General features: G+C 43.6%; 1 protein-coding gene across 6 annotated transcripts in view; it reads right to left on the reverse strand.

Moving 5' to 3' along the window:
- The window catches only part of NTRK2 (neurotrophic receptor tyrosine kinase 2), a 331,355-nt gene that overhangs the window by 130,749 nt on the left and 173,294 nt on the right, over positions 1 to 27,312 (reverse strand). For 5 of the 6 annotated variants that reach the window (XR_003523612.2, XM_027614950.2, XM_027614951.2 and 2 more), the window contains exon 15: positions 11,794 to 11,982. Coding sequence is in view for 5 of the 6 variants with exons in the window: in XM_027614950.2 (XP_027470751.1) it covers positions 11,794 to 11,982 (189 nt within the window). In the remaining variant the exon portion in view is untranslated. Of the gene's footprint in view, positions 1 to 7,739; positions 7,927 to 11,793; positions 11,983 to 27,312 lie in introns of those variants that run through there. The other variant, XM_027614953.2, reaches the window with a different exon arrangement.

Consider the following 27,312-nt stretch of genomic DNA (forward strand, 5'->3'; position numbering starts at 1 on the left):
CAGGGGGCCCTGGGTCGACCCTTACATCAGAAACTGGGCCTGGGATCAGCGGCTACTGACTCTTTTTTACACCAACAGTAAGTTCACTACCTGCCATATGGCATTCCCTGGTCTTTATGTTTGAAGGTTAATACACTCAGCCTACCTTGATAAACCCACATGAAAGGTGCAATGCCAACACTAGAATTCCTCTTCTAGAGTTAGAAAATTGCTAGACATTATTTTTGGAAAAGGTCAGCAGCAGCATTAGGCTAGACGAAAGAGCCCCAGACTTCAGGGAGGCCGATCGGGGCCTGAATATAAACTCTCCCATGTGTTCGGGGTGTAATTCGGGTTTGTTAATTCTCCTCCTAACCTCTCTGGGCCCTGGTTTGCTCACCTGTAAAACAGAGTAATAACATCTGTCCGGCAGCATTGACAAGGATTCACATTTTTTTCAATGTGCAAATGCCAACTCATAGGACCTGGCACATAAAAGGTATTAGATACTGCTTGTTTAATGATAATAAAAATGCAGACTTTACAAAAGGGGCTCATGACATTAAAGAACACACGGGAGAGTTTATATTCAGGGCCCGATCGGCCTCCCTGAAGTGAAAATGAAGTATTTTAAATCTCAAATATTATATCTTTAATTCAGCAAATGTAATGCTGAAACTCCAAATCTGGAAAAATAAAACAATATCTAATACATTTTTTAAAAAAGAATTTCAATTGTATATTAGATTTCTATCTAATTTTCTTCCCTAGATTATTTCTCAAAGTTACCAAGAAGGTTCTCTGACCCTCTTATCTTTTCTACCTTTTTAAAAGAATCTCTTTCTCTCTCTCTCTCTTTTATTTATTTATTTTTTTTTTTTGGCAGCCTTGCTCATTTCCTCACTCTGGAGAGTCACGCACAAAACAAAAAAACAAGCAGTGAGAAGGTGAGAGTGTACATCTCTGCAGATATTAATGCTGGTGGTGCTGAGCTGACGCAAAAGGGCATCAGAGAAATATTTCTCCGGGGTCAAATGGGGTGGAGGTGAGGAAGGTCAATCAGGCCAGGAATACAGGAAGGGAGAAAAGACTGGACGCTTATCAGCCCAGCCATTCATGTATACAAAACTGAGCTTTGCAATGGTGAGGTTCACACAAGATCCAGGCCAGAAAGGAGCCTGTGCCCAGGGACTGGCTTAGCATGGAGAGGAGAGAGATTCTCACCTTGTGCACAAAATTTAAGGGAACACCCCAAATTCAGTGATTGAGATGCATAGTATTTTAATGTAGTACTGTTCAAAATAAAAATTAATGCAAACAGCTATAATGAAATAGCAAAATTTTAAAGAAAGACAGATCTGACGCTGAACTTGCAGCACTCAACTCACTTAATCCCAGCCCTCTCTGATCCATCTTTCTTTAAAGTTTGATATTTTCTTGCAGATCTTTTTCGCATTATTTTTCTGTCCTTTATTTTTATTTTATTTTTCTCTTTAAGTAGGTTCCATGCCCAGCATGGAGCCCAATGCGGGGCTCGAACTCATGACCCTGAGATCAATAGCTGAGCTGAGTTGAAGAGTTGGACGTTTACCGGACCGAGCCACCCAGGTGCCCTGATTTTTTGTCCTTTATTTTGGCATTTATTATTTATTTATTATTTATTATTATTTATTATTTATCTTGATTTCTGTGATTGTTGGTACTCCTTTAAATTCAGTGCCCTAAGTGAGGCTCTCACCTGCCTTACCCTAGTCCTGGCTCTGCCTGGGTGCAAAGGGAACTGCATGAAAGCAGAGTCTGCTTGGGAGCTCACTGGGAAGCAGTGGGGACAACTTCTAGGTAGCCATTCGTGGTGCTTTTCAGAATCCCAACACTCAGTTATCTTCTCAAGTCCATGTAAGAATAATTATTGGTAGGTGACAAAAGCAGGCAATGGAAACATGGATCTCACACTTGTCTTTATTGGTAAATGTGTTTGGCTCTGAATTATCAACTACATCACAAATTCCAATACAACAGATCTCACTTCCATGTACAGGGCTACATAATAGAGAATTCCAAGCTCCACTGCTCACTCATCCATTGACAAGCCCTGGAGTCTCTGAGCAGACTAAAAGAATGCAAGTCATGTTTTAGGTCTGCTCTCTTGCATCCGAGGAGAGAGGGAAATAAAGTGGAGCAACGTGTATCAGTCCACAGAGACCCCTCCGAACCCATCCCCACAGACGGTGGTGAAGCATCAAAGGGCTGAAGGGCTGAGACTGGCTGCCAGAGGCTCACTGCCCATGGTGGGGAAGCAGGGAGACCTCCAAGAGGGGATGGGTGCAACACCGAGACCTGGCATGGAACCAGCATCCATCTCACCCAAGTTCCTTCCTTCAAAAGTGGGCAGAGGGTGTGGGCTCCACAAATTCACCCCCCACCCATCAACCTCTCCCAGAGCTCTGCCCACACAGAGAAGCTCTGCGTTCAGTAACACAGATCTCTTCAAGAGAACAAAAGATGGCATTGAGATGTTAACACCAAGGACCGTACCCACGTGTCGGCTATTAGACCCAAATCTGGCTAGGATCTACTTCAACTGTAACTTGGGATGCAGTGTGTAGGAAAGGGCAGAGAGTACATGAAGCCCAGAAGAGAAGCACGATTCAGGAAGTGAGGGGCAATATTACTCCCTTTGCTACTTGGCCATCCTCTCCCTCCCCAAGCTCAAGAGTTCAGGAATCTAAGGCAGAGCGACCCATCGCCAATATCTTACAAATGAAATGAGTGTTCTCCTCTTCCAAAACCAATGTTGATAAAAGTCTAGACAGGGCTCAAGGAAAACTAAAACCTTATATGTAAAGGCAAAACAAAAGCTCTCAGGAGGAAGAGAAACACCCTTAGAAAGAAACAAACGGCCCTCTCTCAATAAGGCTCCAGCAGGGAGACAGATGTGGATCTGCTTCTGTGGGTATCGGCAAATGGCGCTGATGGAAGTTGGAACTGGGAAGAAGTGTAATCATTAGCATCATGGTTCCTGAACACCAAGAAGAAGAGGGAGAGTGGCAGCTTGAGAGGGGCAGAGGGATGGATATTTATGGTTCAGAAGGAGTAAATAAACCAGGAGAGAGACAGTATGAGACCAGTTAGTGCTCAACTAATAGAAAGTAAGAATCTGAGTCCTGTCTCTCCAGGACAACAAGTTAATTTCTCTCTGTTCTTTTAGCAGCAGACAGAAGGCCAACTTCTGCTACTCTGAAAGTGAACTGTGGTCAGGAGCAGGGGTGGGAATGAATACCAGGTGTGAGGGTAGAAATGGACGTGGACATCCACCCTTCCTGCAGGAAGACAACTCAGGTGGCTGCTCCATGATTCTGTCTCTGCTTGTTTGACCAGCAGACATATCATGTAATCTCCTCTAGTAAAGGCATTCTCTAACAAGGAGACTAACTCGTTTGATATCATTAGGGTAGCATAGGATTTTTCCTGTCCCCTCTATATCAACCACTTTATTGGAACATTAGGACTATGGGACTCAGTCTACGTGTCATCATTACCTAATAATAATCTTGGTTTCTGCTTTAACACACCCAGGAAGACAACGGCATGGTTAAATAAATGTGCTAAGTAATAACAACAGGATAGAGAATGTTGATGTCTACCCAGGTAACTGATAAGAATAATTTAGACACTAGACCTTAGCATTAGATTTTTGTTTTCTTCCTAGAATTCTCCTCTCCCTACCACCCCTGCTTCGGTTCAAGCTCACACCAATCTAATCTCTTACAAATTACAGGAATATATCTCTTCTGAACTCATTTTTAGAATCTCTCAACGTTAATACCAACACTGACATACTCCCTATCTCACACTATTGAGAGAGGTCCCCTTGCCAGAAACCCAGTATAGGCCTTGATGCCTGAGGCACCAAAAGAGGAAGCCTTTCAGGATAAAAAGTCTGGAGAGCATTGGGCAGCTAACTCCATCAAGTTTAGGTATGGCTGAATGACTAAGGGGACATGCCAATTTATCAGAAGCCCTTGCACACCATGGGGGATCCTGGGTGGAAGAAAGGCAGTTCCTAAATAACGAGAAACATACTAGAGATAAGCAGCCTGGCCCTTAAGATTCAGTGCACTTGGGTCCCTGAGAAGAGCTAGGCGGCCAGGGCTGGCAACTAGGGGACAAAATGTGATCATCTGCTTCAGCTGAGCAATAAACCACATTTGGAGTCATCGAAAGTGTGGACCCTAAACCAGTGCTGTCAGCCTGCCTTTGCAGAACAAGGAGCCTCTTCCTTCTGGAGTCTTCCCAGCTCACGACACGGTCCTCATTTCCTCAACAACACTCATCATGTGAGAGCTGAACACCTCCGGGTTTAGGGTCCCTATAGACCAGACCTGAAGTGGCCAGCCATGTTCGGCCCCCCAGCCTATCTTAGCCCCCAGGTACCACCAAGTAAATAGGAAATCTGAAACTGTATACCCAGCGTGCTTCCTACAGACTTTCCAGCACAATCTACCGAGGGTGAACCGTTACAACAGAACGATAAACAAAGCCCAGTACAAATAAAGGCAGAGGCAAAAACAGACTGCATTATCACAGGACATTAAAAGGATATTCACAGGACTGGAAAGCCATATATATATTCCAGTGATACCAGCTGCTGTCTCTAACTGTTGGACTTATGGATGATTTTTAATTTCATCCTTATTTCATCCTTATTTCTTATGTTTTCCAAATGTCCTACTGTAACCTCTATTATTTCTTTTTTATTTTAAAGTACCTCATTTTAGGGCCCCTGAAGGCTCTTGGGGGTAATTAAGACTTAATTCTGTCTTACCAGCAGAAATCATCAGGCCTATACCACCTAGGGTAACCGATCCATTGTGCTTTGTCTGGGACAGCCCTGGTCCTAGGAACCCTCTCAGTCTTGGTGGTCACTCTAACACCCACATTCCTTTTTCCTTTAGGCACAAGGAGTACCTTCTAATTTTCCTCTCTTTGAGGAGCTCAAGCATTCCAAAAGACACAGCCTTCTCTCGGCAAAAGGGAGCAGGCTCAGAGAGAGGGCGGCAGGGATCCAACATGGATCCCTAGGGGGCCTCCTGCTTAGGGGCTGAGCCCTCGCAGCAAGAAGACCTTTGTGCTTGGCTATCAGGTTGAACGAAGAAGCAGGTCTCCCTCCAGTTCTTTCCTGTCCGTGGTATGGAGCAAATTCATCTTACCTGCTTTTCAAGAGAAGTTGACAACACCCAAGGAAAAGGACACTCAAACAAACAAGCAACTACAACATTGGCGAACGTAAGGAGAACATGGAGAGTGGGCCTATGGGTAATCTGAGACAAAACTCAGCCATGGTGGGTCACCCTCTCAGACTGGCAGAATGAGTGAAGATGGAGAAAATCTGCACTTCACAAGGAGGAAACCTGCACTCTGTTAGAAGAGCTGCCATACAGGATTGAGCCTCACACCCCAGAAAAACTCCCATCAAGCTGTCTCTACTTAACCATAGGGAGCACTCAATTGTTCCCAGCATCTGGGTAGCAGGGGCTTCTTAGCAACGTTAAGAGGCTCCCCTACATTTGTGTTTGCTGAGCTGGTCCTGGTCCACAATCTGCTGGCATGTGCAAGGGTGGCCAAATGGAAACCAAACTGGGGGTGCAGTTTGATTCAATTCTTCCTGTTGGTACCCACGCTCCAGGGGGCTGGGCCTGGGTCAGTGTCCAGAACAAATGCATTAGGATCCTGCATCTGCTGGCAGGCTTCCAGGATATCACAGATGATTTGGAGAAATCGGAGGGAAATGTCTGAGGTGGGGGGCATGCCTAGTTCCATCTCAAGCTGGCTGAGTGTGGGAGTAAAAACAGTTCTGAGAACATCACTAAGCATGTCTCCCCCTCAATCCATGGTCATTTTTCCCTGTTAGCCATTCAATGTAGGCTTGGAGTATTTTCTTTAGAAGGTCCAGGTATCCTATGACCGGCTGGCGTTTCTTTTTTGAGAACAAATAATATCACCCAGGGGTCAAATGCTAATAAAATGACGTCTCTTATCTCACTTAGTTTTAAGTGTGCTTGGAACAGGTTTGCTAACGAATCTTCATTTCAGTGGAATTTGTAACATGGCTTACATTTTAAATGTAATTATGCAGCATGTATTCATTTCCTTTCTTCTAGGGAACTCAAGTTGCTTTTTAAAGCATTATTTGATAGCTTCTTGCCATCTCCTCTGGAGTTGAAAAGAGAACATGATATCAAGCTGTTCTAGCTAGCAATGGGGAACTATGGCACCAAGAGGGAAACAGAATTAGACTGGGACCTACAGATTCGAGCCATGAAGACCCCCGAGGGACGAGTTGTCAACCCAGTGTGCTGTAAACGAAGCCGTTTCTAAGGATCCTAAAATAACTGCATTCTCCCTCCATCCTAACACTCATGCTGGGCAGAATGGGCTAAGCTTATTTTTAAAGTGCAGGTCACAGCCTTCAAAGGGATATAAACAGTTCCCAAAGCAGCTATTACTTGGCCGATTAAATGCTTAGAAGAAAATATACTTTTTAAAGACAAAATTAATAGGCAAAAGATAGAGAAGAGTGCCAGAGCAACTGTTTCTACCTGGTTTTAAATCCGGTCCCTGACCATCGAAATGGACCACAGGCCCAGGCTGTAGCGAGGCTTGAAGATAAGCCCGGGTAACTCTCAGGACCCTCATCCTTTGATCTAACGAGCTCCCGGGGTCCTGGATATAAGTCAGAATTTGTGCTCGTTGTGTACTCAAAGTAGCATTGCAAATACATTCAAAACCTCTGCATTTCTGTGAAAAATATTGCCTCCAATCCTCCCCTTATTGGCAACACCATGATAGTGTGTGTATGGCAGTTAAGGGGAGCGGGAGGAGTGTCCTGTGTGATCTTCTCAACTACAGTTAAACACGCTCCCTCTCCTTATAATGTCTTACTTCCCTAGCTTTGGCTGGTCTAGGAATCTGTGCTTATCTACATCATTGCCTAATAAGCATGAAACCAATAGAATACACACGCGCACACACACACGCGTGAGCTATAATACCTGGGGAAGTATGGCACACTCTTTAGGAAATCAATAAATATCCATTTTTCATTGGAAGCAGAATCAAAGGGGACAAGTCAGAGTTCTTTATATGCATCTGCCACAGGGAGTTACAGCCCTAGGTACTCAAAGAGGGCATGCACTACAAGGACAAACACATACAGTTCAAGAGACAGTTCTAATTTAATTCTGGCCCCAGGCCTAGGACCCTAGCTAATTTACAAGGCTGCTCTAAGAAAGACACACATTTGGAGATGACAGTAAGTATATACCATTTGTTTTTCTTGCAGGGGAAGCTATAACGCATTTCCACCCTTCAAAAGAACCCCAGATCGATGATTCGGGGTGGGGGGGGGTTGCTGGTTAGTGGTTCTTTCTTTCTCTTTTTCTCAACTCAGAAGGTGTGTTTCCATTGTACCCTGTCAAAATTTTTCCCAGCAGTCAAGGAGAGGATAGCACATGGCTGCCCTTGAGCCGAGTTTGTAAATCCTACTGGGAAACCACCCCATGCTGTCAGATGAAGTGGTTTTCAGACACGTCTACACAGACTAGTTGAATTAAAGACCAACTCCAGACTTGATGTTGCTGAGCTCCTCAGCTCCATCTTGCCATCCTGATTGATCGAGGAGATGGGTCTATAGTTAAAGTGGCTTAGCACTTTGAGGGCTTAGTCATTAGAGCACACTGCTCTCTCTTTGGAAGGCAACTTCTTGCTTGGCTAGGTAATGGAAGCTAAGGAGTGACGTCAAGATGTTGTCTGGCCAGAATTTGCAGATAACCATAGAACTCTTCTCCTCCATCAGGCATGGATTTAGCCTCCTTTAGTTCCTGCAGTGACATAGGAGCCTCCAAATACCAAATTATTATCAGGCGGTCTTGGGGGAACCTCTGGGCCCTGCAATAAAGTAGACAGACTTGCTATTGGAAAGTGCTCGGGAGCAATGCAGCCCTGTTCAGATTGCTCTAAAATCCTGTAAACCATCTCTGGACTCTTTAAATTAGTCCACTCACATAACTCCTGAGAGTGAAAAAGTACTTCAGGGGGTATAATTGATCACCATCCTTCGCTTAAGTGATCTTACACATCATTTAAAGCAATCTGGTTTGATCCTGTTCATTTGTTTGTTTGTTGTTTTGTTTTTAAAGCAAAGCTATACAAGCACGGAGACTGTGTCATTTTGGACAAGCCACTTCTGAGGGTTGTTTGTAAAATAAGGTGTATTAATTGATCTTTAAGGTCTAACTCAGGGGTCACAAACAGATGGTGGACTATGGACGAACTCTGACTCATACTGATAAAATGTATTGATTACACACAGTGTTTTAAATCTGAGGGAATTCATATAAAAATAATAAACGCTGTTCTTGCTGGAAAAATGAGAGGATCTGGTAATAGCAGGCCAATGTTCTAGTAAAGCCTTCACTATGCCACATCATCTTTCTGACCCAGCCTATTTCTCATATGACCTGCCTGATCCTGAGGTAATTAGGGGTTAGGACACTTGCTCTGAGCTATTCTATCAGGGCATGCTGTGATTATATGATTATATCTATAACCACTGGTGTTCCCAACAAGATTCCCTGACAGTATAGAACATGCTATCATCCTCACCAAATCTCTGGTTCTTTAGCATTGTAAAAGTGTTGTGGGTAGTCAATAAATATTTAATGAATTGAAATTTACCTTCTATATTAGGTTCTTACAATTCAGTGAAATGAGATGGGGCCATTCCTTGTAAGATCCCATATCTATTCTAAAGCCAACATCTTTGAATAGGATGTACATTAAGCAAAAAGAAGTAAATATGCTGGTTTGTGGCCCATGCCTCTAATGGAGTCCAAAGGTTGGTGGTGTCTTATCCATGGGGTATTTTGTTTTAAGTATATGGTAAAAGTCCTAAAATTTTTCTGAGATCTTCTTAAATTTGCTTTTCAAATGCAACATATCCAACTTCTTGGAAGACGCCTTCTTTAGAGATTCTTTGAAGGTTAGTTTGTAAAAATATTCAATGGGAATCACTTGATTGAATGCTAAACTCCCAAAATTTCATGGGTCTATAGCAACAAATCTTTGTATGTCAGATCTATGTATTTTTAAATATTTTAATTTCTGGATGACTGCAATTAGAATGTTCAAAGAAAGGGTTTTTTGTTGTTGTTTTTTTTTTTGCTCAAAAGCTTTTTTCTGCTAATTTGTTATCTAAATCTGGTTAAGTTGGCTAATATATTGTTAAAAATACATCTAACAAATAAACTACTGTGTAGGCAAGTTTAATAGGAGAGCCAATGAAAAGGGCTATGGTTCATCTTTACTTGTTATAAGTCTGTTGGTAATTAATATTTCAGTAATACATAGCCACATCTGGTCAACATCTGGCCAAGAGCAAAGGTACATCATGTCCTTTGCTATGAAGGAATAGTTCAACAGATACAGTTCCTGCTCTCTAGGAGCTTACAGTCTAACCTAAAGAAGACTACAGAAACACATACAAGAGAGTGGTCAGACTCAGGACTTAATAAGAGGCAACAGATACATTAAAGATAAAGGAAAAAATTATGGGATAAAGAATGACATTTAAGAAAGAATGAAGAGAAGGAAAGAAGTAAACTGCTTCTTCATTCCCATTTATTTGAAAAAGATTCATGGACAGTGCATGATGTGAAGTGTTCTTAAAATTATGAAAGAGCATATGGCTTGATGCCTGGAAGAAAGAAAACTTCCTCTGATGTAAGATGCTGTGAATGCCTGAGAACACCAAGCCGGGTAAGGACCACTGGGTAGAAGGGCCCCACAAGACTTTATAAGGAAGGGATAGCTAAATGGAGAATCAGTGGTCTAGAGCCCTCTGGTAGAGGACAGAAACTGAGGGAAGGCTACAAGTCTCCTAAACTTGCTTCACGCCTTCTAAAGAGCGGTGGCATAGAGTGGTCGAGCCACAAAAACACAACTCCTCCAAAATAACCAAAATGTGTAAATAAAAACCTTTGAAAAAAATCTCCACAGACTCTAGATTAAGGAAACCACCTTGAGAAAGTTTCTGTGAGACGTCTAAGGGCCAAAAGCACTTCCAGATCGAACTACAGACTCAGCGGCCACATAGTCCACTTTCTTTTTGGTTCTCATTTGTTGGTTTGCTTTCTTGTTCATTGGTTCATTTTCTCCTATTGGATGTGTTGGGCTGATGCTGTCTACTTGGTTAGTGAGTTTTATATTTCCCCATTGACAAAGGAGAACAAACTTTTGAGGATAGGTTGATTTTTTTCAACCTCAATTATAATACAGCCTCGGGCTAGCTGAAGTATATCACACAGCCTGGTACTGATGGTGACAGGGGTGTCAAAAGACTCTCTTTCTAGAGAGCACCATCAAAATGATGACAGATTCTCCCATCATAGGACCCTGCTTTGCCTTATTCAATATCTGGCTGTTAGGCATGTAGGGTATTTCAAGGACCTCTGGAGGATGCTTATCTCTACAGAGAATGCACATTTTAAGCAGTGCCCCCATGCATCTTGTTCACACCATAATGGACAATATTAGGATTAATAATACCTTGATTTCAAACAATAGCTTTTTATTTCAAGGAGCTCAATATTCCTCATATATGGGATTCTATTTATTTTGTCATAGTGCATATTCAACTGAAATCTAAGGTGGGGTCCAGTCACATTACAAGCTCATAATCCTGTTCTTCCTAATGATTACATTCAAGTTCAAAATTCACCATACCTTGGGGTAAATTTGAATGAATAGAGAAAATTACAGGTGTTTCCTTATATACGAAAAGATACGCATTGCTAATCCCCTCCATCCTGTGAGAGTTCTTAGTGGAAAGTCAGTCCCCAAAATCTGACTTTGCAATTGTCCCACCTTATCTCTGAGGCAAGGCAGGAGAACAGTACTTAAGATGAAGTAAGAACATGCCAAACAGAGAGAAGATGCCCATTCATCAGTGTCAGATGAACCCCTGAGATCTAGGCCACCTGATGTTCTAACCCTCATGGCCCCTTATTCATGTGTGAAGAAAGGCCTGTCGTTCCAATGGCATAAGCTGTTTGTCCACTGTGGTTTTATTTTTTTGTTTTCCATAAGGCTATGCTCCATTTTTTATATTTGAAGATAGGAATAGAGTCTCTGAGAGAAATCCCAAGTTTCTCAACAGAGGCTAATAGGTTAATTTGGTTCTGAGTAGTATAGGTCATTGCACTTAATATGCACATCATCTCTTGTGATATCTCTTTGCTATTGTGGCATGATAACAAACCTCATACTGGGAACAAGGACTGAACAAAGGATACAGATCTACCCGAATTGATACCACCTGTGTGCAACACAGAACCTTGCTGACTACCAGCACTGTATATTTTAATGACTTTCAATAAATCAAATTTAAAACCCACCAATTGTCTATCTTTTGTAACTGATGAATATGCAGTCTAATGATACTTCTGGTTTCTGTCTCTATCTTTTTCAAGATAAGCATGCCTCGATTCCAACTTCATGGTGACAAATGGTTTTGGAAAATGGATCCCAAGAGAAGTCCATATCTGCCCACAATTCCAAGCCCAGCAGGACACACACCCTGAGAATTCCATAAGCAGCAAACTAAAGGATCCATTCCATAGGCCCAAAGCCCCAAGAACCCTCAGACATTTCCCTGCCCCCCTCCCCTCAGTCATCCTCATCAGGTACTCTGATAAACACAATGATTGATACCACTCTGCAGCACATAGGCCAGTAAGTATAAACAGCTGTACTTACATGTGTCTGGCTTGAGCTGACTGTTGGTGATGCCAAAGTACTGGGGATTTTCAATGACAGGGATCTTGGTCATTCCAATAATGACAGCGTCGGGGCCACCCTCTGAGGATGATGGGGTGTTACTCCCATTGGAGATGTGGTGGAGTGGGCTGGCAGAGTCATCATCATTGCTGATAACTGAAGCTGGGCCTGGATTTGGAAAAAAATACATATTCTCCTGTAATTTTTTAATGCCCTTGTTGAGCTATAATTCACACACATAAAGTTCACCCATTTAAAGTGTACAGCTCAGTGGTTTTCAGTATATTCAGAAAGTTGTGCGGCTATCACTGTAATGTGATTTTAGGACATTTTGATCATTCCAGTTAGCTTCCCCAGGCTCCCCACTCCCAGCCCCAGGCATGTGCGAACTTACTTTCGGTCTCTATGGATTTCTTTTCTGCCTCTATGGACTCATTCTGGACATTTCATATAAATGCAATCATATAATATGTGATCTTTTGGAACAGGCCACTTTCACTTAGCACATTTTTAAGCTTCATTCACATTGTAGCATGTCATTACTTTATTCCTTTGTGTTGCCAAATAATATTCTATGGTATGGATATGCTACATTCTGTGGATCCATTCATCCATTGAGGGACATTTGGGTGTTTCCACATTTTGACTATTGTGAATAACGCTGCTATGAAGCTCTGTGTACAAGTTTTTGCGTGGACATATGTTTTCATTTGTCCTGGGCAGAACTGCCAGGTCATGTGGTAGCTCTCGGCTTAAAATTTTGAGCAACTGCCAAACTGTTTTCCAAAGTGCGCCATTTTCTATTCCCACTAACAATGTGTGAAGGTTCCAACGTCTTGATTTCCTTCTCCGGTAAGTTAATATGCAGCTTTGCTCTCTGTTCTCTGAACATCTTTAGAACACTCGCTCATTGAAAGTCACAGCATGAATGCAGGATTCCTGTGCCACCATATACTGAAAGGTGTACTAGCAGCTCAAAGATCTGAGTGCCTCTCTCCACTCTTTGGACAAGTCACTTACCTTTTTTTTTTTGTACCTCTACACCCACTTAAATTTGTAAAATGTGCAAAAGAATATCTGCTTGTTATTTTATGAGACTCATGATAGGGAAGTATATAATAAATTTAAAAGTGTTCATGAGGATGAATTACTATTAGATATTACTAAATAAACTTACAACAGGTGGACTAAAATTTCTTTGGGTGGTCCTATTACTATGTTTGTCTTTCTGCATACCATGATAGCAGCAACACCACTCTTGCCTACAAAATACTTTCATGACGATAACGGATCGAGCCCATGCAAAGTTACCTGCTTTGCCTTTAGCCCTCCCTGATCTTATTTGTAGATCATTCCATGGATGTCTTTATACTAACGCAATAACCGTAGCATTTTTCACACAAGACTTAAACTTTCCAGTCTCAAGTCTAAGAACGTATATGCCCATAAACAGGGTCTACTGTGTCTTGTCTAAACAATTTATCTATTGACCACTAAACCCATCCTGTCTGCAAACAAAACCAGATGCACAATGACAAAGGTCTACGTGAAAGCTTCAAAACAATGAAGGTCTCGCTGGCTCATGATACACACTCTATACGTGAGACATTAACAACCCCCCTAGACATGTATTACATGTGTTTCTGCAGTTTGCTAAGTGGCTGCAGGGCCCCACGGAAATGGACTGCTGGCCACACCCGCTTGCACAAGCCAAGAGAAACACAGGAGGGAAAGGTAAGGAGGAAAAGCAAAAGACAGAATCAAATTATCAGTCAAGGCAACTGCATACCAGGGGAAGAAAAGCCTGAATTGCTACCTGCTGAGCAAGGGATTGTGCTTTCATTCACTCACCCAGGATATATACTTCCACACCTCCATCCTTTCTCTGCCCTTTCTCTCTCAGTTAATTAACGATTTCAATGAGAGGCAAGGCGATTCTAAAAACAAAAGTCATTGTGCCATACATTTTGGAGCCCTCTATGAAAAATACTGGTAATCTGTCCGTCCCCCCTCCCCCCCCCCCGACCTCCAAGATGCATCGCGCCCCCCCCCCCCCCCCCCGCCAGAAGGGGATTATCACAGTTTGCAGTGATAACAATTGGACATTCCCCAGCTAGCTGAATCTTAAACAAACTATGCAGGAGGCAGCCAAGTGCTATTATAGGTAATTTTTTAAAGCCTTCTCAAGGGGATGTGCATTTCAGTTGCCTTTAATGATACACTCTGGCTTAATTCTGCAAACAAGTCCTCACACAGCCAATTTAGAATCTGCAGAATACTCAGAGCGAAAGCAAGCTCGCTGGTTGTGCTCATCCTGTGCCTAGCTCACCGGCATTAGTAAAGAGTGGAAATTCTGCCAAGAACAGCTATAAAGACAAGTTCTTTCCAATATCCTTAACCATCCCTGTTTTATGATTTGCTTCCTGACAGGCCTAGATCACCCAGAGCTTAAACCCAGAGATGGAAAATGGAAATGTGTTATGTTAGGGTTTCTGCATCTTGCCAATAAAACCTTCCCACCACTGGCCCCCTTGCTGTGTTCCTGGCGCAGCTGTCTCCCCGCCTCCCCCCCCCCCACCCCGCTCCAGGTTACCAAAGCATGCTACTGCCCGTGCTCCCCGAGGGGGGCGCAATCAAGGTTGCACATTTCTCAACGTTTACCTCCCCCCCCCCCCCGCCCCCCGAAGTGCGGGAGCTGTCATGATCAAGTACTCCACATGTTGTCAGAAGGCCAGCGATATTTGCTTCTGGAGCCCTTGCAGTCATTAGAACGCACTGATCCCAGTTGCTTTCTTCTGTGACTCTTCCCTGGCCCAGGTCAGGCTATGAACATTCCTCTAGCATTTAATCATTTTGGAGGAAGCTGATATCCAGAAGACAATGCTGAGATTCCTCCAGGAATTCGGGCTCTGAATCATCTGCCGTGTCCACCGCGGAGCCCTTACTTACAGAGCTACAGCAAGAGGCTTGTTCTTTGCTTTTCTTCCTCCACCAAAGGACACTCTTTCCTTCCCTTGGTTTCTCGGAGTAAAACCCCCAACTCCGAGGTAACAAAGCCCAAGGGAATGGGCTCTCTGTTTTTGGGAGTGGGGAGTATAAAATTAAGCATAACGGTGGTATAAAGCACCAGAGGTCTTCTTCAAACACCTTTGCACTTTGCCAGAAGGTCGCTGTTGACAACTCAGAGCAACATATAAAGCTCAACAGCTTATCAGGTGGAATATTAATTCAAGGGCTGTTTCCTTCATCATCGGTGTTCTAAATCCTGGAAGACTGATACAGCTGGCAAGGTTGCAGGGATTCAGCCCATTTTTCTATGAACATTTTGATCTAATGGAGCACAGCAAAGTTGGGAAGGGGGAGAAGCTCTCAGCAGGGACAATGAATGTCTATATAATTTGACAGCAGGCTGTCTGTGCCTATCACGGGATGTGTCACTGTGCGTCTGTGCACCAGCTTGGGGAGACACCACAAAAAGACAGACAGAAGAGTCAGGGGCACATCACAGCGTGTTATAAGAAATTCATATCAGGGTTTGAAAAAAAACGTCTTCTAATATTAATAAAAAGTTTTAAATTGCTGGGTATGTGCAACTTGCTCAGTTTGGGCGGGGAGAGTTCTAATTACTGAGCTGACAAATATGAGCTATGCCTGGAAACATTTTTAGCCCGTTTTTATTTTAATATGTCTCTGGTGCAAAGAGGCATTTTTCTTTCAGTAGAGCTGCTTGGTAATGTGTTCGGCACATCTGACTTACAGACTTTTTTTTTTTTTAAGATTTATTTATTTTAGAGAGAAAAAAAGTAGTGGGGGGGCAGAGGAGGAGAAAGGGGAGAGGGGGAGAGAACCTTGAGCAGACCCTGCGGCGAGCATGGAGCCCCATGTGGGGCTCGATCTCACAGCCCTGAGATCACAGCCTGAGCTGAAACCAAGGGTCGGATGCTCAACCGAATGCACCACCCAGGCGCCCCCAAGACTTACAGACATTTCTAAGCCTCACACTTGTTTTCCCGCGATAAGAATTGCTGAAGGTCATCTAGGAAAAGAGTTTCCTTCTCTCGAGACCAACGATGTCTTTAAGGTGAGGGGAGAGACTATGGCTCTTGAGCAGCTGTATTAACCATGTCTTTTATATTCTGTATTCTGATACTTCAATATCCGGGGCCTCGCTGCCCCTCCCAGAGATAGCCAGTTCCTAGAGATGGTAAAGGACTTGCCTGAGAGCAGAACTTTCATATACAAGTCAACCGATCTGTAGTCTGCACCACCTTATCAGGCCATCCTATTCTGGGCCACTAGCCACCTGCCCTATCACCCCAGAGCCAGGCACCGGGCAACTGAGGACAGCCTGTGTGCCCCAGAGCCTGCCCAAGTTACTCAAACTAGCCGATCCTAAACCTGCTCACCCTGCCTTGCCCGTTTCTTGCCATGGAAACCACCATAAAAGCTCCTGCCCAGTGTAAAAGCTCCTCCCCGCCCCCACTCCCCCTGCCTCCTGCCCGACCCCGGGGCTCCCCCAGGAGTCCCCCCACTGGGCTGTGGCTGCCCTCAGGAAGGTGAGATGGGAACATTATCTTTTCCATGGCAGTCCTTCAACCTGTTGGCCTCCCCGGACCCGAATGATAATAAAGCCTCCATTTTAAAGCAGCAGAGCCTCTGATGGACTGTGGCTCAAAGCGTAATTCTGAAGAAGAATTCTCTCTGCTGGGGCCTAAGAGGGTGAAGCCCTGTTTTTGAAGTTCTCCAAGAACGCACACCTCTCAGCAGGGAAAACTGGCCTGGAAAATGATTACGTGGTTACAGTGATCTTCTGTTTAGTGGAGAGAAGACCCCACCTCACCGTGCTGTTTTAGGAGTTTATCACCCTGCTCCTTCTGCCTCCTGCCCCCCGCCCCGACCCTACACACATACAGAACGCAAAGCCTTAACACGGGGCACCATTAAGATTTCCCAGCAGGGCACTCTCTGGTATCTTGGCGAAGTGACTATGATTAGCTGTATCTGAAATGTACCCGTGGGGGAGTCGCCAACAAATCCTGAGCTGGCTGAGTTTAAAAGTTCCAATTTGGCCATGTGTCTATTTTCGCTTTGCTAGTTAAGAGCTTCTACCTTGGAATTCATGGGGCTACTTAAGGGTCAGTTACTGATATCAGGCTCAAAAAAGGAAAGGAAACAGAGTTCCTTGCACAGAGGGGATGAACACAAATGGGGCAGATGGCTCAGGACCCGAAAACTCCATGACAACGGTACATTTCCTGCACTTTGCGGTTTTATCTATAGCCGACCTTGCTACCAAAATATGTACCAACCGACAGACGCCCAGGGTGGCCAGATCTTGGAAACACACATGCAGGATGTAAGACAGTTTATCTTTTTGTGCTTTCTAATGAATTCCTGTTCATTGTCGCTGTACCCACAGAACGTACTGAATAAATTGGAGGTCCCGGGAGATCACACCTGATTTCAATCCCAGTGATGAGCTACATTATGTGCACTCATTTGGTAAGCTACAAACTCTGTTTTTCGATTGTCAGCACACAGTCTGAATGCAAGGAGTAGAATGCAATCAAGTACAAATCAGAGCGTCTGGACGTTAGAGTCTTGTTTTGAAAGAGAAATGGTCATAAATGAACAGCTGATTTACCAATTCAGAAATGTATCACATCTTGGTCAATGGAAGAAGTTAAGATCCCCACTTGCCCAGACTTGACGTGAAGCCAACTTTGCCGTACATGGAATTTTGGTGCCATTGCATTTTATTTCCTGAACCTTCTTAAAAGCCCAGCAAATACCTAGACCTGGAATAACGTTTGGCATTCCTCCTAGGATAAAAACACATCAACTTCAAAAATATGAAACCATTTACTGAGCTCAGTTAGTGAAAGTAACACCTTTTCTGGAAAAATGCTAGTCCTCTCTCTTCAGCAAATCAGAAACAAGGAACACAGAAAATTATTCAAGGGGCCAACAAGCGTGGAGAGGGGCTAAGGAGTTTCATCGGAATCAAGCAACACAAACTCGTTACTTATCCAAAGAAGGAGTAACTACTTACCAACAACACCTTGTCTTGATTTTACTTTCCCAAATCCAAACCATGAGAAATCTGAAAACCACAACAAAACATAAAATAAACTTCGAAAGAGAAGCGTAAACCAAGGGTATTCAGCAGTGTCCTTAGTGAAATAACAAACTCTCTGAAAAAGCTCCATTGGGGACCAAAGCTTCCTCTCAAACACCTGGAAACTAACGCTTGACTTTTTGTGTAAAGATTTATTTCTCATCCTGAGACCATGGACGTTTGACTCAGATAAGATACAGTAGCCTGTCTTTGAGAAAAATGGCCAAAACCCAGAGTTAATGGCTCTGAGCGGTTTTCTTTCTTTCTTACTTTCTTCTTCCTAAGTATCGAATCATCTAACTAAGCTCTAGGGGTGAAAATACACAACGCATTTGACAAATGCACTACGGTTCTCAACTGCAGCAATGTGGGAAGATAATAAGAGAAAACAGATCTTTTGTGAAGCGGAAACAGACAGTAAAAAAAGGAACCTGTAATCCTGTGGGAGAACAGACATTTGGGCTGGATGGGGATTCAGGAAGCAAGAAAAGGGGATCTTAATTCTACATGGATTCTACCACTGACTTGCTGTGTGGCGATGGGCAGTTCACAAAGGCTCTGTTTCTCTAGTAACACAAAACTCCACTAAGCACGTGTAAATAAAGATCTGACAAATGCTTGGAGGTCCTCCGGGGAATAAAGCCACAGTGAAATGCCTATTTGTTTCCTGGGCCTGACTGTTCCCCTCTACGAAATTTCCACTGGGTTCAAAGTGAACTCTACTCAGCGGGGAGATCCCTGGATAAGAGGCAGATAAAGCATAGAGAGCCCAACTAAGTAACTGTTTCTCAGATCTTCAGATCTACAGTGATCTTTGCAGGCGGTGAAGATGCAAAGCTGTGTAGAAGATTTAAGTGAATTTAAGTGAAACAATGTATACGAAACTCTCTGCGTGCTCAAAATAGCACAGTTGTCATCATGATTACTCTTTTTCCCAGTGTAAGTTAGCTTTCTTCCTCCCGTAGCCTACGACATTGGCTCTAGAGCCAAACTCTAAGTCGATTTTTACTTCTGATTGATATTCCTCTGAATGCTTTCTTCCAGGTTTGAGAAGACAGGATGAAGGTCTGGCCTCTATCCAATGCCAAATAAAGATCCCTTTACACAGAAGACAGTGACCCTCATTCACTGTGTCTTCGGCCTCATGAGGCAGGGCTGTGCCCATGGCTTTCTCAGTTACCACAAATCCTTTTGAAAATGGAGTGTATTTCCTACTGGTCAATTTTGGTTTTTGTGGGTTTTTTTTTTTTTTTTTGTATATTTGTTTGATTTACATAGTTTTCATTAAATAGTAGAATGAATTTTTTAAGACTGCCTTTCTCCCTTGAGCATTTTTTTCAAAACTGTTCCTATCTTACAGAAAACCCACTGAAGGACGATGCCCTAGCAGTCCCTCACTGACTGTACATTTTGGATTATTGTCAATCATTATAATAAACATAACTGCAAAGGGACACCTGTCCACATCTTAGGTACATCCACCCCCACTTTCTAAAAGCCATTCCTTCAAGATAAATCCAAGAAATGGAATTTGTGTGTCCAAAGGGATGGATAATGTTAAGGTACCCAACCCACGTAACTCAACTGCGTTCCCTCCATATCTGGTCCTAATTTTAACAACAGTGTGTGAGATAGTAGGACTGTATTTTCACGCTTCACCCAGTGGGGAAATCAAAGGGTGAAACCGTTTTCTACTTCCATCCTGCCATCGGTGCGTCTCCACCTAACTGAACAGAAATAGCAAATACTCCCCTCCCACCTTTGCCACACGGGATGCCTCACACCCCATGTCTCCTAGGCTGGTGTTGGGCGTGTAAGGGGAACACAGATATGAAGAGGGTCAGAGCCCCTCTGACCTGTCCTGACATTTTAATTCACCAAGTGCCTCCCCCACACAAGACCCTTCTCCCTTCATCCTCAGCCAGACCCTCTAACATATCATCCTCTCTGTTCATTGGCAAGGAACTAAGACTCACAGAGGCTGACAGACTGAGCAAAGGTCACAAAATGTAGTAACTGAGCAGACTCAAATCTGTTTTTTTTTTTTTTTTCATTTCTTTCACAGTTGCCTTTCCGATCTTCCAAAATGCTTAGCCAAAATTAGCCAAGGTTGACAACATTGCAGCCAGGATTCAATTTTATATATAGAAAAGCACGATATGTAGTCATTCATTCTCACTTGTTTATTCAACAGGTGTGAACCTGTGTAAAACCTTTGAACATGACAGACTCCATTTGGAGACTAAAACTTCATCCTGCTTTTAGAAACAGGAACTACCTCGAGCTATTGAAACACGCAACAGCATTATAACACAGGGCTGCTGAATCTGCATTCTGGATAAAAACTGGACGCATTTTCTACTGGAAGTAGAAAATGGTATCACCCTTTGATTTCCCCACTGGGTGAAGTGTGAAAAGATGTTTTCCTAGTAATTGACATCATGTACTCAGAAAACCAGTGATGTAAAATGTCATTACATCTTCCAACCATAGCTTTTGGGAAACCAACTTGTGTATGTTTTCTAATACTTCTGCCATCTGCAGAATAAAGACCCCTGGCTTGTACCCCTCAATGGGACACAGTTGGGGTTGCTACCTGAACCTGTGCTCCCCAAATTACAATTCTAAGACCCCTCCCCCAAATGCTTTTGTTTTATTTCAGTTCTTCCTTTCTTTCTTGCTCAACACAGGTATAGCAGAGAATTCAAAGATAAGTGAGCTGCCCTCATTTGGACCTGCCCTCAGGGGGGCTGACAATTAAGGATCAGCTCTCTGAGAAGTATGTCCAGGGTGCATGGGGACTCAGAGGAGCCTGTAATCCACAATCTAGGGGAGGTGGCCAAGGGGGAGTTCTCTGGCTTCTGGGTACAGATTACAATTAGCCAAGAATGGGGAGAAGCCAAGAAGGATACTATCACTGTCCACTTATAGCTAGAGTGGGGAGCCCTGTATGTTTCAAGGGGTGAGGCATCTGGAAAGGGCAGGAAACTGAGAAACAGAAGCAAGAGCCAGGCCAAGAGTTTGGGGTTTAGAATGAAAATTGCAGCTCTAAACAAAACAAAAGGAAACACCCTTGGGCCAAGTAGTAGTAACATGATCAAGCTGAATTGTAGAAAACTCATTTTGACTGTAGGAAGGAAACAGGATGGTGAGAAGGAAAGATGGAGGGCAGGAGACCCATTAAGGAAGCTTCTAGAAGACGTCAAGCCATGAGAGAGCTGTGGCCTGAGCCAGGTCTGGGGGAGGGGGCACGGGGCCAGGAGAGGGCCAATAGGCCTATTCAGAGGAATCAGTAGGACTTGGTAACTGATGGCATGTTGAGGGGAGTCGGAGGGGTGAACACAAATGGTTTTGGGGTTTGGACAATAGGACATATAATGTTGCTGCCTAGAGTGTCTGCCAGGAACTCAGAACTCAGCTGAGTGGCTAACCTAAGAGCATGGCTGCGGGGCACAAATCCCAGATAAGGCGTCTCTGTGGAGAAACATCCAGTGTTTGGACCTCAGGTCTGGAGCTCGGAACACAGGTCTAAGGCCCAAGTTCTAGAGCTTACTGACTGGAGAACGCAAGCTGGATGCTGTACCTAGGACATATTCCTTGTCTGGGCAAATAAAAGCCCCTCTTTTTTTGTAGGCAGAAACGAATGGTCATCCAACTGCAGCTAACTCTTGATAAACCTAATCCTAAATTGCTAAAATATGTCTAAGTTCTCTTTAACAGTGACACAATTATTATGAAAGAGAGAATAGAATCTTCTTGGCCATTGTCCAGATTTCTTGGAAAATATAAGAGACCAGATATAGCAAGGTCACATTTCTCCCCGCTCCTCCCCCGGAAGCAGTGCCTTGTTCGATGGGTCTCTCTTGATGGATTCAAGCAGTAGTCTTAAGACCTTAATACTAAATTTCACCAGCAAAATTCTCCCACAAGGCCAAAAAGAAACAATTTCTCAATTTCCTGTGATGTTTCACCCATTGGGAGTAGAGTCCTGCCAAGCATTCTTTTATTTGCTGCTTAATAAGAGACACTTTATTCACTGCAAAATAAAGGGCCCCTTCAAAAGCAAATGTAGTTGCAGTGAGCTTAAAGGAACTCCTCTTTCTGCAATCAAGACCGACAAGGACTCTAAATTATGAAATTAACCAATTAAATCCTTCTCCTATTGAAGAAAGTCCAATCTTCCCTAACCAGAGAAGGAGAATATAGAAAAAAAACATGCATTAACACCTTAATAACTCTAAGAGGAGATCCAAAGTAAATGGTAATAAAGATTGCTTTTCCAGTGTCTCTCAAAGGAAACAGCTAGAAAGTAAGGAAAGGAGTATTTAGGATACAGGCAAGAGAGTCACGGGCAGGAATGTGCAAAAGGCAAGGTGGAAGAAATCCAATCCTCCCCGTGGGTGCTGAATCACACAAACTCTAAATGTGATCGTCAGAACAGTCCCGATCTCCAGACAATGCAGTTTCTGGATTTTTTTTTTCTTTTTCTAAGTTTCAGAAAAATTGTTTCAGTATGTTAGGAGAAAAAAATCAGCTTTCCTCCCTTTTAACTTGGGAGAAATTAAAATTTGCTGTGTTCTCAGACGTAATTTCTTTCTATCTTCAAGCAAGACTCACCACCTTCCACCCCCAAGAAAAGCATCTCTAACACCATAATGGGAGCAAAAGGGAAAATAGGGGAAAATATGATTCACTGACAGAATGTACCTCAACTCCAACTTCCCGGCACCACACCCACTCCCTAAAGGACACATGAGTGAGGAGCCTCTGAGCTGCCTTTCCCCTCCAGGGAAAGTGTGAACCAGTGTTGAGCCCAGAGTAGACAGTAAGTGCTTGACTGAGTAGCTGAGCGCCTGTCACCTCAAAGAAAGAGGAGGACTGGTCTTCGGAGGGGAGGGAAATGAATGCAAAAAATCACTTTGTTGACAATACGATCATTTCCCTTTTCAATTGACACATAATCGGAGTGACTAAGAGTTTATTTCAAATGAATTCCAGCTCTTCGGGGCACAGAATAGTGGAATCTGAGGCCAAGATTCGACTTCAATTTAATCTTAATCTTTCACTTAAGGACACAGCCTTTGTCTAAGTCCCATCTGCACCGGCTAAGGAGAGGGTTTGCTTTTAGTTAGCTGGTTCTGGACATCATGTAAAGGGTCCTCCTTGCCCAATCCTCATTGGTTTCATCCCTTTCCTTCCTTCAAGTCTCAGAAGTGACTTATCATACCGTCCTCAAAGAGTAATAATTGAAACTTTCTGTGTGACAAGTGTAAAAAATATATATGTGTATTACGGCTGCAAGTGCTCATTGCCCTCTGATAGCTATATTTATCTGGGCACACAGCTAGACTACACGTTCTGTACCTCCTTGAGGCTGGCTGTGGTCATGCCATTAAATTGTAGCCAAGGGAGTTGAGAGAGTGATGGCTACCACTTCCAGGCCAGCCCATTAAGACCTTTTGTGTATGACACTCCACGCTCGTTTCCCTCCTATTTGTCCACAGTGGAAACGATGCTTACAGCAAACTTGGAAGTTATGACATGAAGATAGCAGAGAAGTTCTCTGCTAATTCACCCAGTGTTGTTTTTGCAAGTATAGGCAATGTAGAAACCAAATTATTCTCCCTGAGACTCAGTGAAGTTGTTGATCCTCCACCTGTCATCCAGATCAAGAAATAAACTATTGTGTTTGAACCATTACCCACTTTGGGACTTATTTACTATGGTAAGGAGACTTTGCGAACTGATGCATGTAGACAAAGAATTTGAGGTGTTATGAATGTCTCCATGACTTCCCCATCCTTCATCACAAATTCAACATTGTGTATCCATGTATATTTGCATCTTTCTGGAGCAAAAATCCACAGATTTCACTAGATTTTCAAAGGGTTCCTCACTGCAGAATGCCGAGAAACACTGAAATCTAAATAGTTTTAGAGACAAAGATGTGAAGGCATAGTATTCTGCATTTAGGTTCTATTTAACTATGTTCCCTGCCAACAGTTGAATCTGGGTGCTGAGAACCATCCACCGTCTCTCAGCTGGACTTGCAACTTGTGTCCTGCTCCACCCTTGACTCCCCCAGTCTCTTCTCCATGGAGCTTCCAGAGTAATTATTTTCAAGTAGGAATCAGATGACTGCATCCCCCCACTTAACCTCTAGTGGTTTCTTGTGTTTAGTATAGACTTCTGATCCTCATTATGGAGTCCCAAGTGCCATGGCCTCAACCATGCCCTGTGAAGCCACCACTCTCGCCTATTTCCTGTCCCAGCTCACTTTGCACATTTTCTTGCCTCCTCCCCGAATCCTCTTCTGGGCTCTCTTCTTGCCTAACCACTGCTCAGCCTTCAGGTTTCAGGTCAACCCCCTGCATCCTCAGCCGGATCCCAACCTCACTGCTTTCACCAGAAGTCAGTGATTATCTTAGACGAGGCTTCCCCCAAAGCAGACTCTGACCCAAGGACTCCAGTGAAGGCAGGAAGGAGGCTGGCAACGGATGTCTTATCCAAGGGGGCACACTGTGTGCAACCGGAGTTCAAATCCCTGGGGGTCTCCGGGAGATAGTGGTCAATGTACCTCTGTGTCTCCCCACCCAGAAGGTGAGGAAGCTGGGTCGTTTACCCTCCAACTGCCATCTGCCCCTGGCCGAGGGCTTCTGGCTAGGATAAAGCACCAAGGCAAGAGTCGTGGGTGCTTACAGCAGGAAACTGTGGGCAAGGGCAGACAGTGGACACTGAGGGGGTATGGGTGGGACACTGACAGTATTTGCTACAGGGATCCTGTCTATGTAGTATCTCTGGTGCCTGGCACAGACCCTGGAGAAATACTTGTCGAATAAATGAAAATATTTTTTAGAAAGCATAATAATAGTAAGTTCAGCAAGTCTAATGAAAATGCCAATATGCAAATTATACACTCAACATACAAACTGCTGTGTTATTTGTAAATATATTTGCTACCCCTCTCATTCATTCGTGGCTCTCCAATGGAACCTCCCTGAGGACAGTATTTAAAGGCGAATGAGGGGTGCCTGGGTGGTTCAGTTGGTTAAGTGTCTGCCTTCAGCTCAGGTCGTGATCTCAGGGTCCTGGGATCGAGTCCTGCGTCGGGTTTCTTGCTCAGACGGGAGTCTGCTTCTCCCCTCTACCTGCCGCTACCCCTGCTTGTGCTCTCTCTGACAAATAAGTAAATTAAAAAAATAAAATAAAGGTGAGTGATACTGAGAACCCAGCACTCCAGGCATGAGTGTGGAATACAGATGCTGGACTAGATGTCAGTGGCGGGGGTCAGGGGGAGCGTTCTCCTTAAACTCTGCAAGAAAGGAACTGCATGACTTTGGGTGAGTCAACTCCCCCTCATAGGCTCTGCTTCCTACATGATGAAGACAGAGGCTGAGAAAAGGCATTGAAGGCCCATTCAAGCTCAAGCAGTCTATAGTACTAATCATTAGGCACATACGACTGAGAACAGATAGCCACAAGGCCTTATATAGCTTCCTTGAGCATGGGTATTTTGGGAATGTGAGATCATGTGCAATTTAAAGAAAAATCAGTCAGTCAACTGGCCTAGATTTTCTCCTGCTAAATAATGCTCAGATGCTTTTGGGTCACTCTATTCCCATCTTGAGAGAGGGGCCTGGCTGTACAAAGGCAATTTTAGAAAACAGTACTTACTGAATACTTGTGATATGCCAGGAAACTTATGGGAGATTAGATATTACTTTAATTAGGGAAAATTGGTCAGCTTCTATTGCCACATTAAAAAAATAAAAGCAGACTAAAGCTTTAAATCCTACAGACTTAAAGTTCAGAAGCTTCAAGTGGCAACAGATGAAACCAGACTTGCTAGGAATGTGGCAAAATGTCCTGATCCCATATTTCAAACATTTAACTTTGGGGTGGAAAAAAAGCCAACAACTTCCCTCTTTCATTTAGAACACGTGGAATATTTCCAAGAAAATTAACTTGGTCCACATCTTAGTCATTCACAATTAAACTGTACAAACTGTTGTTTTTGTTTTTAATCTATTGCAAATTCTAAAGGCTTTTTCTTTAACAAAGGCAGTCGTAGTCTTCCCTGGGTGGGTAAAAAAATGGAACCTGGAACTCCTAATAATTAGTTTCCAAGCTGGGAACTTTGAGAAAGGCAGCGGCAACGTCTGTTTACCAATAAGATTTGACAGACATGAGAGAGTTATGTCAAAGTTTCGTCTTTCTAGAGGACAATCCCAGGGAGAGCTCTAGATGCCCTAGACACATTTTTTTTCCCCAGTGATCACAAGCTCCCCTCAGCGAGGGCAGGTGATGTCTGGTAGCACACACGCCAAATTTCCCTGTTAATGTGGTCTGACTGTTGGGTAAAGGACTGCCTGAGATTCACCCCAAACCCCCCTCTCTCTGCAGAGCAGTGTTGGTAAGCACTCAGAGCAAGTGTTTGGGAAGGAAATTGGCTGAATATCAGGGCATCATCTTAGAAGTGATATTAGTGGCCCTCAAAGAGAATGACAAACTCAGAGAGTCTGGCAAACACTTTATATCAAATTCCCTTGAGTTTTCGTTTCCATGGAGAACCAAAACAATGACTCAGACCTTGGCTGACTTGCTCAGACCTGTCAATTGTGCCCAGTCGCCAAGTGAGGCCAAAAGGAAGGCGGTCTATGCTCTCCGCTCCTCCGTCCACGACGTTTGCTGCCATATTAAATGTGTTTGGAAATGCCTTCACAGTGTCTGCTATATATTTATAGTTATATTCATATTTAGCTTACATGATTTATATTTATTTATATTTATATTTATGCAAATTCTTTTCTTTTTCTTTTAGTTCCTCTAAGCTACCACTTGCAAAGCACTGTGCAGGTGTTTTTTTGTGGCTGTATTATGGAATTTGGGAGGGAGAAAGAGGGCAGGGTCATTTCTAACCATGATTCCCCTGTAGGATATTCTCTACTTCTTTTTTTTTTTTTTAAGATTTTATTTATTTATTTGACAGACCGAGAGAGAGCACAAGCAGGGGGAGTGGCAGGCAGAGGGAGAGAGAGAAGCAGGCTCCCCGCCGAGCAGGGCGCCTGATGTGGGCCCTGATCCCAGGACCCTGAGATCATGACCAGAGCTGAAGGATTAACCAACTGAGCCACCGGTGCCCAGGTATTTTCCACTTTTAACTGTACTCGAATTCTTCCCTTTGATCTGGGAACACGATGACCTGGTCAAGTCATCCTTCGGCGCCTTTGTCTTTCTTTTCAGTGACCCATTGTCTCCCTTCCCATCCTCCCACCCACCTCCACGCTCTCGAATCCAGCCAAGGTCAGGAAATGGATAAGGTCCATACACTAGCCGGGATGTTTATTTAATTTTATTACTGTGTCATCTTCTATTAGGAA

Source organism: Zalophus californianus, chromosome 13 (genome assembly GCF_009762305.2).
Source record: "Zalophus californianus isolate mZalCal1 chromosome 13, mZalCal1.pri.v2, whole genome shotgun sequence".
Lineage (NCBI taxonomy): Eukaryota > Metazoa > Chordata > Mammalia > Carnivora > Otariidae > Zalophus > Zalophus californianus.